Source organism: Carcharhinus amblyrhynchos, unplaced genomic scaffold (genome assembly GCF_965287045.1).
Source record: "Carcharhinus amblyrhynchos unplaced genomic scaffold, sCarAmb.v2.hapA scaffold_39, whole genome shotgun sequence".
NCBI classification, from domain to species: domain Eukaryota; kingdom Metazoa; phylum Chordata; class Chondrichthyes; order Carcharhiniformes; family Carcharhinidae; genus Carcharhinus; species Carcharhinus amblyrhynchos.
This window is the reverse complement of record NW_027649780.1, coordinates 5,912,336-5,929,397: the sequence shown is the minus strand read 5'-3', so window position 1 is coordinate 5,929,397 and position 17,062 is coordinate 5,912,336. Positions and strand designations below refer to the sequence as shown.

Below are 17,062 nucleotides of genomic sequence, written 5' to 3'. Positions count from 1 at the left end.
CGGGAAACAGATACAGAGAAAGAGACACACCATACAGAAACAGAGAGAGAGAGACAGATATATAGAGAGAGACACACAGATACAGAGAGAGAGGCACAGATATAGAGAGACAGTGATAGACAGACAGATACAGAGAGACACACACAGATTAAGAGACACATCTCATATTAAGGTGATCTTTCTCTACACTAGCTGTGACTGTAACACTCCATTTTGCATCTTCTCCTTTCCTTCTCTGTGAATGGTATGCTTTGTCTGTATAGCCTGCAAGAAACAAAGCTTTTCACTGCATACTAATACGTGTGATAATAATAAATCAAATATACTCTGGATACATGCCAACAAAGTAAAGATTGATGGTGTATTTTCTAAAAGGATTGCCTTCAGTTTGGTAAACCACCAAGAATGTGGTGAATTTCTGTAGTACAATTTGAAAATAAACATCATGCTTGCAGCTGTACATTGTGCTGGGATTACTGTGGGAAATTGGTGGCAGAGACACCATGGATCAGTCCCTCCCTTAAACTCCTTCTGAGAAGAGAGTGACTGTCTCCTAGAATAGGATGTGTGAGAGCAGCTCAGATTCAATCAATGAACACCCATTTTAAAGTTTTTTAAAAATTTATTTATGAGTTAAAATGTTTATTTATTATAAGTAAGGCTTACATTACACTGCAATGAAGTTACTGTGAAATTCCCTTAGTGTCATAAGTAGGCTTACATTAATACTGCAATGAAGTTACTGTGAGAATCCCCTAGTCGCCACACTCGGGTTTACTGTGTGGAAACAGGTCCTTCGGCCCAATTTGTCCATGCCACCCTTTTTTTTAAACCCCCTAAGCTAATCCCAATTGCCTGCATTTGGCCCATATCTCTCTATACCCATCTTACCCGTGTAACTGTCTAAATGCTCTTTAAAAGACAACATTGTTCCTGCCTCAACTATACCTCCGGCAGCTCGTTCCAGACACTCACCACCCTCTGTGTGAAACAATTGCCCCTCTGGGCACTTTTGTATCTCTCCCCTCTCACCTTAAACCTATGCCCTCTAGTTTTAGACTCCCCTACCTTTGGGAAAAGATATTGACTATCTAGCTGATTTGTGCCCAATTGAGTCAGCCCACTGGCCCAATTGATAAAGACCCTGTTGCAATCAAAGATAACTTTCTTCACTGTCCAATATGCCACCAATCTTGGTGTCACCTGCAAACTTATGAACCATGCCTCCGATATTCTCATCCAAATCATTAATATAAATGACAAATAACCGTGGACCCAGATTGATCCCCAAAGCACACCACTGGTCACAGGCCTCCGGTTGAAATACAACCCTCTACAACCACAAGATAGTTACTTGTGAACTCGCTGGTGTGTCAGCAGAGTGGATGACTGGCTGAATCCCTTCCCACACACACAGCAAGTGAATGGCCTCTCCCCAGTGTGAACTCGCTGGTGTGTCAGCAGGTTGGTTGAGTGAGCAAATCCCTTCCCACATTGGGAGCAGGTGAAAGGCCTCTCCCCAGTGTGAACTCGCTGATGTTTCAACAGGTTGGCTGAATGAGCGAATCCCTTTCCACACTGGGAGCAGGTGAATGGTCTCTCCCCAGTATGAATTCGCTGGTGTAATGTTAGTTTGAATGACTGATTGAATCCCTTCCCACATACAGAGCAGATGAACGGTCTTTCCTCCGTGTGAATTCGCTCATGTAATGCAAGGTTGGATGACTGATTGAATCCCTTCCCACATACTGAGCAAGTGAATGGCTTCTCCCCAGTGTGAATTCGCTGGTGTTTCAATAGAGTGGATGAGTGAGCAAATCCTTTCCCACACTGGGAGCAAGTGAATGGCCTCTCCTGAGTGTGAACTCGCTGGTGTGTCTGCAGGGTGTATGAGTGAGCAAATCCTTTCCCACACTGGGAGCAAGTGAACGGCCTCTCCCCAGTGTGAACTCGCTGGTGAATTGCTAAGTTGGATGACTGACTGAATCCCTTCCCACACACAGAGCAGGTGAACGGCCTCTCCTCAGTGTGAATTTGCTGGTGTGTCAGCAGAGTAGATGGGTGAGCAAATCCTTTTCCACACTTGGAACATGTGAATGGCTTCTCCCCTGTGTGACTGCGTCGATGAGTTTCCAGCTGAGATGGGTAATCAAATTCCTTCCCACAGTCCCCACATGTCCATGCCATCTCCCTATTGTGACTGCAGTTATGTTCCAAAAGGCCAGATGATTGGTTGAAATCTTGTCCACAGAACACATGTACAGTTTCTCTCCAATGTGAATGGTGCTTTTCTCTTCTGCAATAAAAATACAGTGATATTCAGGTTACAATAAATCGGCCGATTGCATTAATAATGATATTTGGTTTCAATTTCTCAACTGCAAATCCTCACTCTCCAAAACCCTGTGAAATGGATTTAAACAAAAAAGGGTGTGAGAGAGAACCCACAAAAGCACAAAGCACAGGTTGTGAAATTGAGCTGAGTGAGAGTTCCGCGTCACAATGGAACGGATTGAGCTGGTAATTTGTGGGGCTGGCACTAAGAAAAAGTGACCATGAAAACTGCAGGATTGTGACAAAAACTCAACTGATTCACAAATGTCCTTAAGGGAAGAAAACTTGCCACCGGGTTTGGGCACAGAGTAGAGACAGAAAGAAGTGGGGGGAGGGGCAGGGTGAAGGAGAGGGATTTTATACATCTACAACTCAACAGGAACTTTGACAGAATTTCCAAACCCTCAACCTCCACCACCTGGAAGGATCAAAGTAGCAGGTAGCTGTCAACACCATCATCTCCAAGTACCCCTCCAACTCACACACCATCCTGACTTGTCTGACATCCAGTACTGAAGAACAGAAATTTCTTTCATATGAATACTGGGAAGACTGAACACATTGTCTTCAGTCCCCATTACAAACTCCCTCACGAGCAACTCTATCCCCTTCCTGGCAACTGCCCGAGGCTGAATCAGGCTGTTTACAATCAGGGTGAAATAGTTCATTCCAAGATGAGCTTCCTGCCACATATCCACATCATTATCAAGATCACCTTCATTCATAGAAAGAGTAATAGTAATTAATTAATAATAATGAATAATAAAAGTGTAGAAGGAGGCCATTCAGTCCATCGAGCCTGAACCAACAAGAATCCCATCCAAGCCCTACCCACATATTTACCTGTTAATCCCCCTGATACCAAGTGGCAATTTATCATGGCGAATCCATCGAACTGGCACATCTTTGGACTGTGGAAGGAAACTGGAACACCTGGAGGAAACCCACACAGACACAGGGAGAATGTAGAAACTCTGCACAGGCAGCGACCCAAGGCTGGAATTGAACCCGGGTCCCTGGCACTGTTAGGCAGCTGTGCTAACCACTGTGCCACCAGGCCACATGTCAGTGCCATCGCCCGACTCCAGCCCAGTCTCAGCTCATCTGGAACCCTCACCCATTCCATTGTGACGTCACACTCTCGTCTATTCCATTGAGACGTCACACTCCCATCAATACCCTTGTGACGTCAGGGCTTTACTCTCCATTCACAATCCCTGCCGGCCTCCCACATTCAGCCTCAATGGCGGCAGTCAGCCCGGGCCCAACACTACAAGCTGCGGCTCCATTTGGTACAAAGGGGGGAGGGGGACCGGAAAGTTTATTTCCGGGGATTGGGTTGGAACATGTTTACGAAGCTTCTCCACCCACCCGCCACATTTATCGTTTTCCGCACGCTGCCCTCTACCTCGTATTGATCTCGCTTCCAAATTAAAACCGTCCGTCTACCGCCATTACCCGCACTGCGCATGCTTCAGGTTCCCCCCTCGTTCACTCCGTTTGGTTGGAGGACCAGCCGCTCCCGCTCGGTCCTCCAGTCCCGCCCCCTCTTTCTATTGGTCCGGAGCTGCCGTCAATCAGTCCCGGGCATTGTGATGTGAAGCATGCGCAGTGTTATTGCTGTCCTTGGCGCTTGTTTGTCCCGGAGAAGCGGAGTCAGCGTTAGGTGGTGGCTGGGAGGGTCTGGAAACACTTTGTGGATCCGCAAACCCTTCAGAATCATTGTCAGCTCCCTGGTTTGCAGCTGCGGGGCTTCTCCCTCCCTCCCTCCCGGGAACAGGCCCAGGTTAACGGCCCCATCCTGGCTCAGTCACTGGAGGATGGTTCACATCAGAGGATGGGGGAGGGGGACAATAAATAAGAGGTTACACTTTGGCCTCAAATCAATGAGGACTCTGATCTCTGGGAAGGAAGGAAACCCTGGGAGGTGGGCGGGGAGGATTCACAAATACCCGCTGGAGACCCCAACACCCCCAATAAGATCCATTGGTTTTATTGTCAGTCTGCAGACAGGAGCTGGAGAACTGAACCCAGACAGAGGAGAGGGAGGGAGAAACCTGGGAGTGGAGGAAAGAAATGATGGAGATATAAGATAATAAGAAATAGGAGCAGGAGTAGGCCATCTAGCCCTTCAAGCCTGCCCCGCCATTCAATAAGATCATGGCTGATCTGTCGTGGCTCAGTTCCACTTTCCCGCCCTCTCCCCATAGCCCTTAATACCCTCTCTTATCAAAAACCCATCAACCCGCGTCTTAAAAATATTTAGCGAGGCAGCCTCCACCACTTCAACGGGCAGAGAATTCCAGAGATTCACCACCCTTTGAGTGAAGAAGTTCCTCCTCAACTCCGTTCTAAACCGCCCCCCCCCCCTTTATCTTGAGGCTGTGCCCCCTAGTCCTACTGTCTTTTTTGAGCGGGAAGAGTCTCTCCACCTCTATCCTATCCATCCCAGATAGATTTGGATTTCAGCCCAGGGAGGGGGGAGAGTGTGTGGGGTGGGGAATTACAGATTTGGGAGAACAAGAGAGGAAAAAATGTTCCAGAGAAACTATGAATTGTCTGTTCCGAGTTTCTATCCTGGACTGAGAATAATGGTATTTGTAAACTGTTTTTACAGGGTATTATGAAGCAGGATTTACAGATATGAAACTCAAACCAAACTTCACATCAAGATCTGTTGCAGTGATTTGATTAATCAGGAACTGAATATCACCAGCCTTTGTCTACAGAAGGAGAAATGTTTGTTCTGTCTGCGGGCAAAGATTTCAAACATTAGCGTGACTGAAAAACCAAGAGACACACAGACACCTGAGAGTTTCTGATGTACTGAATTTGGGAAGAATTTTAAACAGCTTGGAAAAAAACCCACATCATTCTCAGTGAGAAGTGACTCGATACATATTCTGTGTACACGAGGTTTCAACTCATTATCCAACCTGGATTCACACGAGGACACCTGCACCACAGAGAAACCATTGAAATGTGGGGACTGTGGGAAGGGATTCAATTACCCATCTGAATTGGATATTCATCGCCGCATTCACACTGGAGAGAGGCCATTCACCTGCTCTGAGTGCGGGAAACGATTTGCTTACTCATCCAGCCTCTATACACACCGGCGTGTTCACACTGGCGAGAGGCCATTCACCTGCCTCGAATGTGGGAAGGGATGTCATGCTTTATCAAGCCTCCTAATTCACCAACAGGTTCACTCCGATCAGAGACTGTTTCAATGTTCTGATTGTGAAAAAAGCTTTAAAAGCACAAAGGACCTCCTGAGACACCAGCGCACTCACATGGTGGTGAGACCGTTCACCTGCTCAGTGTGTGGGAAGGGATTCACTCAGTCAGCCCACCTTCAGACACACCAACTTGTTCACACTGATCAGAGACCATTTCAGTGTTCTGACTGTGAGAAGAGATTTAAAAGTAAAAATGATTTACAAGTCCATCAGCGCACTCACACTGGGGAGAAGCCATTCACCTGCTCCGTGTGTGAGAGGAGATTCGGACGTTTATCCCAGCTGCAAACACACCAGCGAGTTCACTCTGATAAGAGACCATTTCAGTGTTCTGACTGTGAGAAGAGCTTTAAAAGTAAACCGGATTTGGTGACACACCAGCGAGTTCACACTGGGGAGAAACCGTTCACCTGCTCGGTGTGTGGGATGGGATTCACCCATTCATCCCACCGTCTGAGACACCAGCGAGTTCACACCGGGGAGAAACCATTCATTTGCTGTGTGTGTGGGAAGGGATTCACTGATTCAGCCCACCTTCTGATACACGAGCGAATTCACACTGGGGAGAAACCCTTCACTTGCTCCACGTGTGGGAAGGGATTCACTCAGCCACCCCAGCTCATTGCACATCAACTGGTCCACACTGATCAGAGACCTTTTAAATGTTCTGACTGTGAGAAAAGTTTTAAAAGCACTAAAGACCTGCTGATACATCAGCAAATTCACACTGGAGAGAGATCGTTCACCTGCTCCATGTGTGGGAAAAGCTTCACTCAGTCATCCCACTTGCTGAGACACCAGCAGGTTCACACAGGAGAGAGATCGTTCACCTGCTCCATATGTGGGAAGAGATTTGCTCGGTCAGCCAATCTGCTGAGACACCAGCGAGTTCACAAGTCACTGCAGGGGTTGGATTCTGCTGTTGCTGCGAACTCCATGCAGAACTGAATCATGTTCATTTATTTATTTATCTATTAGTTAAATAATCCCAAGCAGGATTGAATCATGTTCATTCTGTTATTAAGGAGCTGGGGGGGACACAGAGATAATCTCCGTACAGTCAGGCAGAGCCAACATCGTTTTGTGCAAGGAAAATCATGTTTGACTAATTTATTGGTGTTCTTTGAAGAAATAACAAGCAATGTGGATAAAGTGGAACCTGTGGATGTGATGTATTTAGATTTCCAGAAGGCATTTGACAAGGTGCCACATCAAAGTTTACCACACAAACGTCTAGTAGGTAGGGATATGGTCAGTGCAACTTGTGGGCTGAAGGGCCTGTTTATGCTGTAATGTTTCTATGTTTCTAAAATAAGAATTCATAGCATAAGGCATGACATATTAGCATCCCATCCATATTGATCCTTTATATTCGTATGGATAAAAGATTGATTAGCTAATAGGAAACAGGAGGCGAGAGAGAAACAAGTCATTTTTGGATGGCAAGGTGTAGCCTGTGAGATGCCACGGGGATCAGTGCTGGGGCCTCAACTATTGACAAGCTGTTTTCATGATGTGGATGCCAGGCTCAAAATTTATTTACAAAGGTAGGTAGAAAAGTGAAATGTGAATGACCATAACAAGCCTGAAAAGCGACATGGAAACGTTAAGTGAGTGGGCAAAATGTTGGCAGCTGGAACGAGATTTCTGGATGATGTGAACTTGTCCACTTTGACAGGAAGGATGGAAAAGCAATAGATTATTTAAACAGAGGGAGATTGCAGATCTTTGAGGTACAGAGGGATCTGGGTGTCTTGGTACTGTAATCAGGAAAAGTTAGTACGCAGATACAGCAAATAATTAGAAAGGAAATGAATTATTGTTTATTGCAGGAATGTTTTGCTGCATTTGTTCAGGGTATTGGTGAGACTGTGTCTAGAGTACTGTGTACAGTTTTGGTCTTACTGGGGTTAAGAAAAATGAGAGAGGATCTGATTGAAACATGTAAAATTCTGAGGGGATTTGACAGAGTGGATTATTTATAACAGGAGGTTATTTATCCGCCTCGAGCCTGTTCTCTCACTCACTGAGGTCAGGGCTGATCTGTGACCAAACTCCATTTACCCAGATACTGTTTTAATCCTCACTTCCCCAGTCTGTTACAATGAGATTTTAAAATAACTTTCATCTCCATCAGGAGAGTGTCCCAAAGTGAATCTCAGAAACATCAACTGACACTGAGTGAAAGAAGGGCATGTCAGGAGCGCTGACTAAAGACTTGATGCAGTGTAAAGGGTTAATATTAAATGTGTAAATATTCTCCACAGTGATGCAAGATCAGATGATAAGAGTATGCTCAGAGATGGTTCTATGTGAAGCCTCGTGCTGAGCTTTGTAATCGTACATTGTTGGAAGAATGTGCAATAAAAGGTTATGTTTACCAATAGCCTTGCCTCCAGCAGTCTCTGTAGATCCTGACCAATTTCCTTCTTCACTTGATCTAAACCTGTCATAATGATGTTCACCTCTATCAGATCTCCCTGATTAATCAGTGTAGACGGGTTGTGATGTAATCCTGTGTGTGGAGTCTCTCATGGTGGTAACGTGGGACATCGAGGGTGATAGAAGAACCCAGACCGAGGATATCTGAAGAACTGCACTGAACTGCATTTTGGACTCAGTGCAAAGTATGCTGGTCAATGTGGTCAGGTCACAGTCCTGCTGGAATTAGCAATGTCTGCAAAATGAATTAAATTGTGCAGGAGAACTGGCCTCAAACGGTGCGAAAGATGTGTTTGTTTGAGCTAATAAAGATGTCTGTAGCAGCCTGGGGATTGATAACTGTGTCAGAGATAACAGTGGAGTCAGGCTGGCTCTAATCCTTCAAGCATAACAGTGTAATAGGCCCAGGATATAAGAACAAGGGAGAAGGCAATGCTGTCATTGAAAACCAATTCAATGGACTAAAAACAGGTATTACCTTATTTTTTATTCAGTTGCAGAGGTCAAAGCCCATAGTCTGTCCTGAAGAATAAAAGATGGGCATCATTGGTTAGGTCAGCATTTATTACACATTCCTAATGGGCCTTGAGAAGGTGGTGGTGAGCTGCCTTCTAGAACCACAGCATTCCATGTGATATAGATACACCCACAGTGCTGTTTGGGAGGGAGTTCCAGGATTTTGACTCAGTGACAGTGAAGGAACAGCAATATATTTTGAAGTCAAGATGGTGAGTGTTACGATCCCAGTTGATGTTATAACTGGACAGGATGATTCCAGGATGGAACTGTGGCTCAAAAGACTGCAACTTTTACTTTTGTTTAGAAAACATAGAAGAACAGAATCACAGAACTATCAATTAGCTTTTAACAATAAAATATTGAACACGAAGAGTTTGACGATAACAAAATACTCCTTGACTCACACTTGCCTTCACAAATGTACACAGATTTCAAGGATAACACAGACTTAAAATTTCTTATGCTATAATGTTCTTAGTAAACACACAGTTCCTTTAAACCCACAGGTTGGCTGTGATCAGACAACCCCCACTCTGAAACCAAGTCGCGATGCAACTCAATCAATATTCTGTGGATTTCTCAAATTTCCCCCCAGATAATTGTCATGAGTGTTTCCAAACGCCGTTCTCAAAAAGACACATGTCAACATCTCCTTCCAAACCAATTTTCTCTCTGTTGCTTTCAACAAAGATCCACTTCCAGGTTTTCCAATTATCCTTTCAAACAAGGCTTTCTCTCCACTCTTTAGCAAGAAGCTGCTTCCAGGTTTTCAACTCTCAGAATTCCTTTGCCTTGAATTGCAACATGCATCCAAAATTCTGCATAAACTCAGGTTTATCAGTCCCTAACAGAATACAATTGCTTCAACATCTGGATTTAAGGACATTAAACCTTCCCACTGTTTCAGATGTGTGACTTGTCTGTCGCCAACCTCATCAGTTCTTTTTTTCCCAGGTCTGAGTTTAACTTCCATGAATAGTATCCCATTCCAAAGACAATGCTGTTCCTTTTTTACTTCAATATTCCTGGAGCCTCTTTTCCATTCCCGGGTTTCTCAAACCAACTGTCCTTTCACACACATTACTCTATTGTGTGGCTTGCCTGCTTTTTGCAGACTGAGGGGTGCTCACCCTCTCATTTCCACATCCCAACTGCTATAAATTCAACTAAAACTACACTCAAAACACATTCTCACCCTAAAGGTGCCCCTGGTTGCCATGCAACAATGCATTATTTCTCCAACTTCATGTTTATTTTTCACGCCATAAACTCTCTCAGTACAACAGGAACACAATTTGAATTGAAACCTGTCCCTCACACATGCAAACACCTTTGTTCAACAGGAATCCAACCAAAACTCTACTCCTCCTACACTAAATCAAACATAATTAAATTTATACTTTATTTCTAGTATTTAACAATACAAAAATAGATGACTTAAAACTACCTCCTGACATGAGTGACTTAGAGAGGAACTTCCAGGTGGTGACATTCTCATGTATCTGCTGCCCTTGTCCTTCTAGGTACTAACGTTCCTGGGTCTGTAAGATGCTGCCCAAGGAGATTTGGTGAGTTCCCGCAGTGCATTTTGTAGATGGTACACACTGTTGCTATTGCCCATCAGTGGTAGAAGGAGTGAATATTTGTGGTGAGTGTGTTGATCAAGTGGGGCTGCTTTGCCCTGGATGGTTTTGAGCTTTTTGAGTGCTGTTGGAAGCCACGCTCATTCAGGCATGTGGAGAGTATTCCATCACATTCCTGACTTGTGTCTTGTAGATGGTGGACGGGCTTTGGGTGGGGGAGTCAGGAGGTGAGTTATTCTCCGCAGGACCGCTACAGTATCTATGAGTTTCTGGTCAATGGTAAACCCACCACCCCAGGATATTGATAATGGAAGGGAGTTTCAGTGATGGTAATGCCCTTGAATGTCAAGGGATGATGGTTAAATTCTATCCATTTGTAGATATTTATTGCCTTGGAGTTACGTGGCATGAATGTTACTTGTCACTTGTCAGCCCAAGCCTAGATATTGTCGTATTTGGATTTGGGCTGCTTCAGTATCTGAGGAGTCACAAATGGTTCTGAACATTGTGTATTCACTGGTGGACATCACCACTTCTGACCTTATAACAGAGGGAAGATCATTGATGAAGCAGCTGAAGATGGTTGGGCCGAGGATATTAACCTGAGAGATCGCTGCAGAGATGTCCTGGAACTGAGATGACTGACCTTCCACAACAACAACCATCTTCCTAATTGCCAGGTATAAGTCCAACCAGCAGAGAGTTTGCTCCTTGATATCCATTGATTCCAGTTTTGCCAGGGCTCCGTGGTATGGGTGGCACAGTGGTTAGACCAGTTGGCTCAAAGCCCCAAGGACCCAGGTTCGATTCCGGCCTTGGATGACTGTGTCGAGTTGGCACCTGGTTCATCAGCTTTTTTTTGTGGGTCATTTCAGTGGAAATGTGCTCTCACAGACTCAAAGAACATCAGCCCACTGGAAACAAAGCTGTGAGACCGGCCAGTCCAGCAGAAAGAAACCCTCCAACCCTCCCACTACACCAACTGACAGAATGAACATAGTTCAGTCCTGGATGTGATTAACAGCAGCAATAACAGCAGAATCCAACTCCTGTGATCATTTGTGAACTCGGTGTCTCAGCAGGTGGGATGACTGAGTGAATCCCTTTGTGAATCCTTGTGAACTCGTTGGTGTGTCTGCAAGTGGGATGACTGAATGAATCCCTTTCCACACTCAGAGCAGATAAACGGCCTCTCCCCAGTGTGAACTTGCTGGTGACTCTGTAGATAAGATGAAAGAGCGAATCCTTTCCCACACTCAGAGCAGGTGAATGGTCTCTCCCTGGTGTGAACACGTTGGTGTGCCTGCAGGTTAGCTGAACGAGTGAATCCCTTCCCACACTCAGAGCAGGTGAACGGCCTCTCCCCGGTGTGAACTTGCTGGTGATTCTGCAGGTCGGATAACTGAATGAATCCCCTGTTACACTCGGAGCAGGTGAATGGCCTCTCCCTGGTGTGAACCTCCTGGTGTGACACTAGGTGGGATGATTGAACAAAACGCCTCCCACACTCATGGCAGACGAATGGCCTCTCCCTGCTGTGAACTCCCTGGTGTGACATTAGGTGTGATGATTGGATAAAACGTTTCCCACATTCGGGGCAACTGAATGGTCTCTCCCTCGTGTGGGTTCCTTTGTGAGTCACTAGGTGTGATAACTGAATAAAACGCTTCCCACACTCGGAGCAGGGGAAAGGCCTCTCCCTCCTGTGAACTCCCTGGTGAGTCACTAGGTGTGATAATTGAATAAAACATTTCCCACACTCGGAGCAGTTGAAAGGCCTCTCCTGAGTGTGGGCTCGCTGGTGTATCTGCAGGTGGGATGACTGAGTGAAACCCTTTCCACAGTCGGAGCAGGTGAACGGTCGCTCCCCAGTGTGGATTTGTTGGTGATTCACAAGGTCAGATGAATGATTGAATTGCTTCCCACACTCAGAGCAGCTGAACAGTTTCTCCCCAGTGTGAACTTGCTGGTGGGTCAGCAGGTGGGATAAGTGAGTGAATCCCTTCCCACACTCGGAGCAGGTGTACGGCCTCTCCCTACTGTGAACTGCTTGGTGATTCCACAGGTCGGCTGCCTGGAGAAAACCCTTCCCACACTCAGAGCAGATGAAGGACCTCTCCCCAGTCTGGCTACATTGATGAATCTTCAGGGCAGATGGGGAGAATTCTCCTTCCCCACATTTGGAGCAGGAGAACAGTTTCTCCCCATGTTGATGAGTTTGCAGTGCAGACGGGGTATGGAATTCCTGACCACAATCCTCACCTTTCCCCAGTTTCTCCATGGTGTGGGTGTCCTTGTGTCTTTCCAGGTTTAACAATCAGTTAAATCCTCATTCACACAGAGCATGTGTGCTGTCTGTCCCCACTGTAAATAATGTGATATTTTTGTAGTCTGTGTAACTGGGCTTTTCACAGTCAGTGATTCTTGGTGCCTTTCCAGTCACACTGATGTGACAGAGAAAACAGACAAATATTTCTCCTTCTAGATTCAAAGTCTGATGTTATTCAGGTTCTGATAATTTAAGCGACTCCGTTAAGCCTGAACATGTTTTGAGATTGTTGGCAGCCAATCTTCCCCTTATAACTTCCTGTAAAATGAGTTTACAAAAGTCATCACTGTCAGACAGAAATTCAGAGCAGATAATTCTAGTTTCTGTGGAATGTTTTTTTCCTCTCTCATCCTTCTGAATCTGTACATCTCCATCTCACACACAATCCCTGTATCCTCACTCTGCTGTACATATAATACACCCTCCCGGTTCTCCTGATGGTATTGATTCATGCTGATCAACAAATCCATGCTCACTGCTTCTTTTCCAGCACTGAGATATCTTCATGCAGGCTGCTAGTCTAAATATGGAAACATACTCAGTGTAGTAAAACATATGTAACATAGGGCACTGGTTTAATAATTAGAAGTACAGTAAACGATGAGATACAACATTATTTTGACAGCGAATGTCCTTGAATATCAATTTTTTGTCTAAGAGGGTGCTGCATTTCGATATATTCAATATTTTAAAATGAAATTAGACGGGCAGTCAAAATAGACTGGTGGGGAACAGGAATATAGAGGGAATGAGGAGCATATCAGCCATGATAGAATGGCGGAGCAGATGCAATGGGCCAAATGGCCGAATTACGTTCCGATATCTTATGAACTTAACAGCGAATGGGACTGACTGGATGCTCTACAGAGAGTCAGCATGAACTTGAGCTGCTGAATGGACTCCTTGTGTGCTACAATAATCTGATGACTGAAAATGAACTACTTAGTTACAGTATTAACAAAACTAAAAAAAATAAAAAAATGAACTTTATTACTGGACCATGCACAATAGATCTAATTTGTACCATATACAAAACCGCACACGTTCTGTCCTATATTAATTTACTGCACCTTAAATTTCAACTATTTCCCAGGGAAACCATCTTTTTAAATTTTGAACATTAGGAAAGAGACCATCCTCTTAACCAGACAAATTGTGTCAAGTTGAAGGAGCAAAGGATGGCAATGTGTTTAAGAGAAAGAGAGAGAGAGAGAAACCTGGGCCAACTTTTCCAGAGTCTGCACCCTCCTTGGATTCACTTCCTTTCCCTTCAGTCGCTGCAAGTTACAATTTAACCCCAGAATGAGGAAAAAAAGGGAAGGATAAGAAAAGAAAGTGTTTGACTCACAGATGTTGAAGACAGGAGGAGGTTTCTGTCTGTCTGAAACGCAGTCTGCATTGTCACAAAACCCGCACTCTGATTGGCTGGAGGACCAGTGTCCTTCCGGTCCTCCAATTCCTCCCATTGGTCAATACTTCTCACGCCGACAGCTGTGCAGCGGAAGTGACTGGAAGATACTTTGACCCCGGGTCGCTTTTGGGTATTGGCCAATGGGAAACGCTATCCTCCGCACATGAGCAGCACTTCTCTGGGTTAATCATGCGCAGTCCTACTCAGCGAATAGAGCGATTTCCTCAGCGCGGGGGATTGTGGGAGCTGCGGCCGCCATTACTCAGCCGGATCCCATTCGACTGGGATGGAAGGGAAGGAAAGGAGACGCAGTGACTCCATCCAGACATAATGCACATTTCGGTGGTCACTGGAATTGATAGAGACGCCGCTTTAGCAAAACAGTTAAATTCAGGTGTAAAAATTTAGACACCTGGGTGACATACTGGGGAGTGGAATAATTTAGTGTGAAACTGAACCCCAGAGTCAGCAGCTTCCTTGGGGAGAACTGGGGAAAAAGAAGGAGGATGGTAAAAAAAATTAGGCTTACAATTGATAGGGAGGAAACAGATGTTTATAGTTTGAAATTTGATTTGATTTGATTCATTATTGTCACATGTATTAGTATACAGTAAGAAGGATTGTTTCTTGTACGTTTTACTGACAAAGAGAAGGAAAATGGAAGATGCAGAATGCAATATTACAGTCATAGCTAGGATATAGAGAAAGATCAAATTAATATGAGGTAGCTCCATTCAAGAGTTTGATGGCAGCAGGGAAGAAGCTGTTCTTGAGTTGGTTGGTACATGTCCTCAAACCTTTGTATCTTTTTCCCAATGGAAGAAGGTGGAAGAAAGAATATCTGGGTGCGTGGGGTCCTTGGTTATGCTGGCTACTTTTCTGAGACAGTGGGAAATGTCAGAGTCAATGAATAGGAGGCTGGTTTTTATGATGGATTGGGCTTCATTCATGATCCTTTGTAATTTCTTGTGGTCCTGGACAGAGCAGGAACAATATCAAAGTTGTGATATAACCGGAAAGAACGATTTCCACAAAGAGAGGAGAATGTTATGTGACAATCAGAATATCAGTTTCAAATTTCTATTCTGTGCTTATATTCGTTGCTTTGATACATGTTTTTATTTACAAGGGAAACAACGGAAGGATTTTCAATCAGAAATATCTTGATTCATTTGGACACAACTATCATCAGCGATCAAATGTCAGAGGAACACTGATACCCCGTTCAAAAAGATTTCAAAAATCGGTGCGAATGGAAAAGCTGCATGATGGACATTCCCAAGAGAGAGATTTCCAGGGAAAGAGCCACAGAATATATAAACAAATGAACTAGGAACAGGCTACTCAGTTCCCCCAGCCTGCTCCACAATTCAATAAGATCATGGCTGATCTAATTTAGCCTGAATCCCACAGGTCTGGCTGCCCCTTAATAACCTTTCAGTTCCTCATTAATCAAGAATCTTTTTGGCTGTGCCTTTAAAATATTCAAAGACTATGCTTTCACTTTCTTTTGAGGAAGAGTTCCAGAGACTCACAACCTTCTAAGATAAAACATTTCTAATCTCTGTCATAGATGAACAATCTCTTATTTGTAAATATTTCCTCCACTCCTGTCAGTTCTAGATTCTCCATTAAAAGAAAACATTCTCTCCACATCCGCTTTGTCAAGCCCCTCAGGTTTTGATCAAATCACCTCATACTCTACTAAACTGGGTAGTGAACCGGGCCAAATGTTAGATTTGTTTGTGGGACAGCACTTTGGAGACAGTGACGACAATTCAGTGTCTTTCATTATTGCAATGGAGAGAGATAGGGTCACACGGCAGGGCAAGGTTTATAATTGGGGCAGGGGTAATTATGATGTGATTAGGCAAGAATTAGGGAGCATAAGATGGGAACAGAAACTGACAGGTAAGGGCACAAATGAAAAGTGAAGCTTGTTCAAGGAACAAATACTGCGTGTCTTTGATAGGTATGTCCCTGTCAGGCAGGGATGAAATGGCCGAGTGATGGAAACACGGTTCACAAAGGTGTTTGAATGTCTTGTCAAGAGGAAAAAGGAAGCATATGTAAGGATGAGGAAACAAGGTTGGGGCTAAAGGAATATTGGGGGAAGGCAGTATTTGGATATTAAATTTGTGGTCAGCCAAGATCAAAATGAATGGTGGAGCAGGCTCAAAGGGCCAAATGGACTTCTCCTGCTTCTGTTTTCGATGTTTCTATGTCTATGTTTCTGTGCACTGTAGAGGGTGTCAGGGCGTTGACCCTAACTGAACACACAACAATGAGAACAATTTGAGTTGAAGCTTCAGTTTGAGGTGATGTTGCTTTTCTCTTCAAAGGGCATTTCAGCAGCCGACCATTCCACTGTGTCCTATTCACTCCACTCTGACATGTTAGTGAGAATCATTGTTTCATCATCAGCAACATCCTCGTCAGTGTGTCCATTAGAACATCTCGGTTACAGAATTGAAATGATGGATTTAAACTGGGAAGGAATTATTGATTTAGACATGAATAATGAGCAGTAACCTTGTTCCACAAGAACTGTAATTGCAGTCTGAGAAATCCTTATCAGAGACAGAAATTGGTCTGCCACCAACTATCACGTGTGTTTTCAGATTTCAATCAATGGCATTGCAATGAGTGAATACAATATTTACCTGTTTCCTTCTCCAAACAGGCATTGTTGAATTTTCTGCTGTTCAAAGCAGTTATGCACAGTGTATTACAGCAAACCTTTTAGAATTTGGAATAATACATATCTCTGTTAATTAATTGATCATTGGAGGCACAGTGGTCAGTACTGCTGTCTCAGGTTCAGTTACTGCCTTGGGTGACTATCTGTGTGAAGTTTTCACATTCTCCTCATGTCTGCCTGAGTTTCCTCTGGGTACTCTGGTTTCCACCCACACACCAAACATGTGCCAATTAGGTTGATTAGCCATGCCAAATTGGCCCTCACTGTCAGGGGGATTAGCAGGGTAAATTCACCAAAGATCCTTAGACAGCATCTTCCAAACCACTTCCATCTAGAAGGACAAGGACAGCAGATACATGGGAGCATCACCACCTGCAAATTCCCCTCCAGGCCACTCACCACCCTGACTTGGCAATGTATTGGTATTCCTTCATGGTCGCTGGGTCAAAATCTTGCAATTCCTTCCCTAATAGCATTTTGGGTCAACCCACAACACGTGGT

General features: G+C 44.5%; 3 protein-coding genes across 3 annotated transcripts in view; 1 reads left to right on the top strand and 2 right to left on the bottom strand.

Moving 5' to 3' along the window:
• LOC145335557 (uncharacterized) overlaps nucleotides 1-12,721 on the bottom strand; it is a 48,709-nt gene extending 35,988 nt beyond the window's left edge. Inside the window, 3 exon segments of the mRNA XM_080181362.1 lie at nucleotides 1,358-2,116; nucleotides 9,406-9,407; nucleotides 11,244-12,721. Coding sequence (XP_080037488.1) covers nucleotides 1,358-2,116; nucleotides 9,406-9,407; nucleotides 11,244-12,401 — 1,919 coding nt within the window. The 5' untranslated portion in view covers nucleotides 12,402-12,721.
• The window catches only part of LOC145363699 (uncharacterized), a 375,177-nt gene that overhangs the window by 43,748 nt on the left and 314,367 nt on the right, over nucleotides 1-17,062 (bottom strand). The window lies entirely within an intron of this gene.
• LOC145363693 (uncharacterized) lies at nucleotides 4,821-7,168 on the top strand. The gene has a single exon (XM_080218914.1). The coding sequence runs from the start codon at nucleotides 5,631-5,633 to the stop codon at nucleotides 6,522-6,524; it is 894 nt and encodes a 297-aa protein (XP_080075040.1). The 5' UTR covers nucleotides 4,821-5,630; the 3' UTR covers nucleotides 6,525-7,168.

Excerpts from the sequence above, each read along its gene's own strand:
- LOC145363693 (XM_080218914.1), top strand. The coding sequence starts at position 5,631 with ATGGTGGTGAGACCGTTCACCTGCTCAGTGTGTGGGAAGGGATTCACT.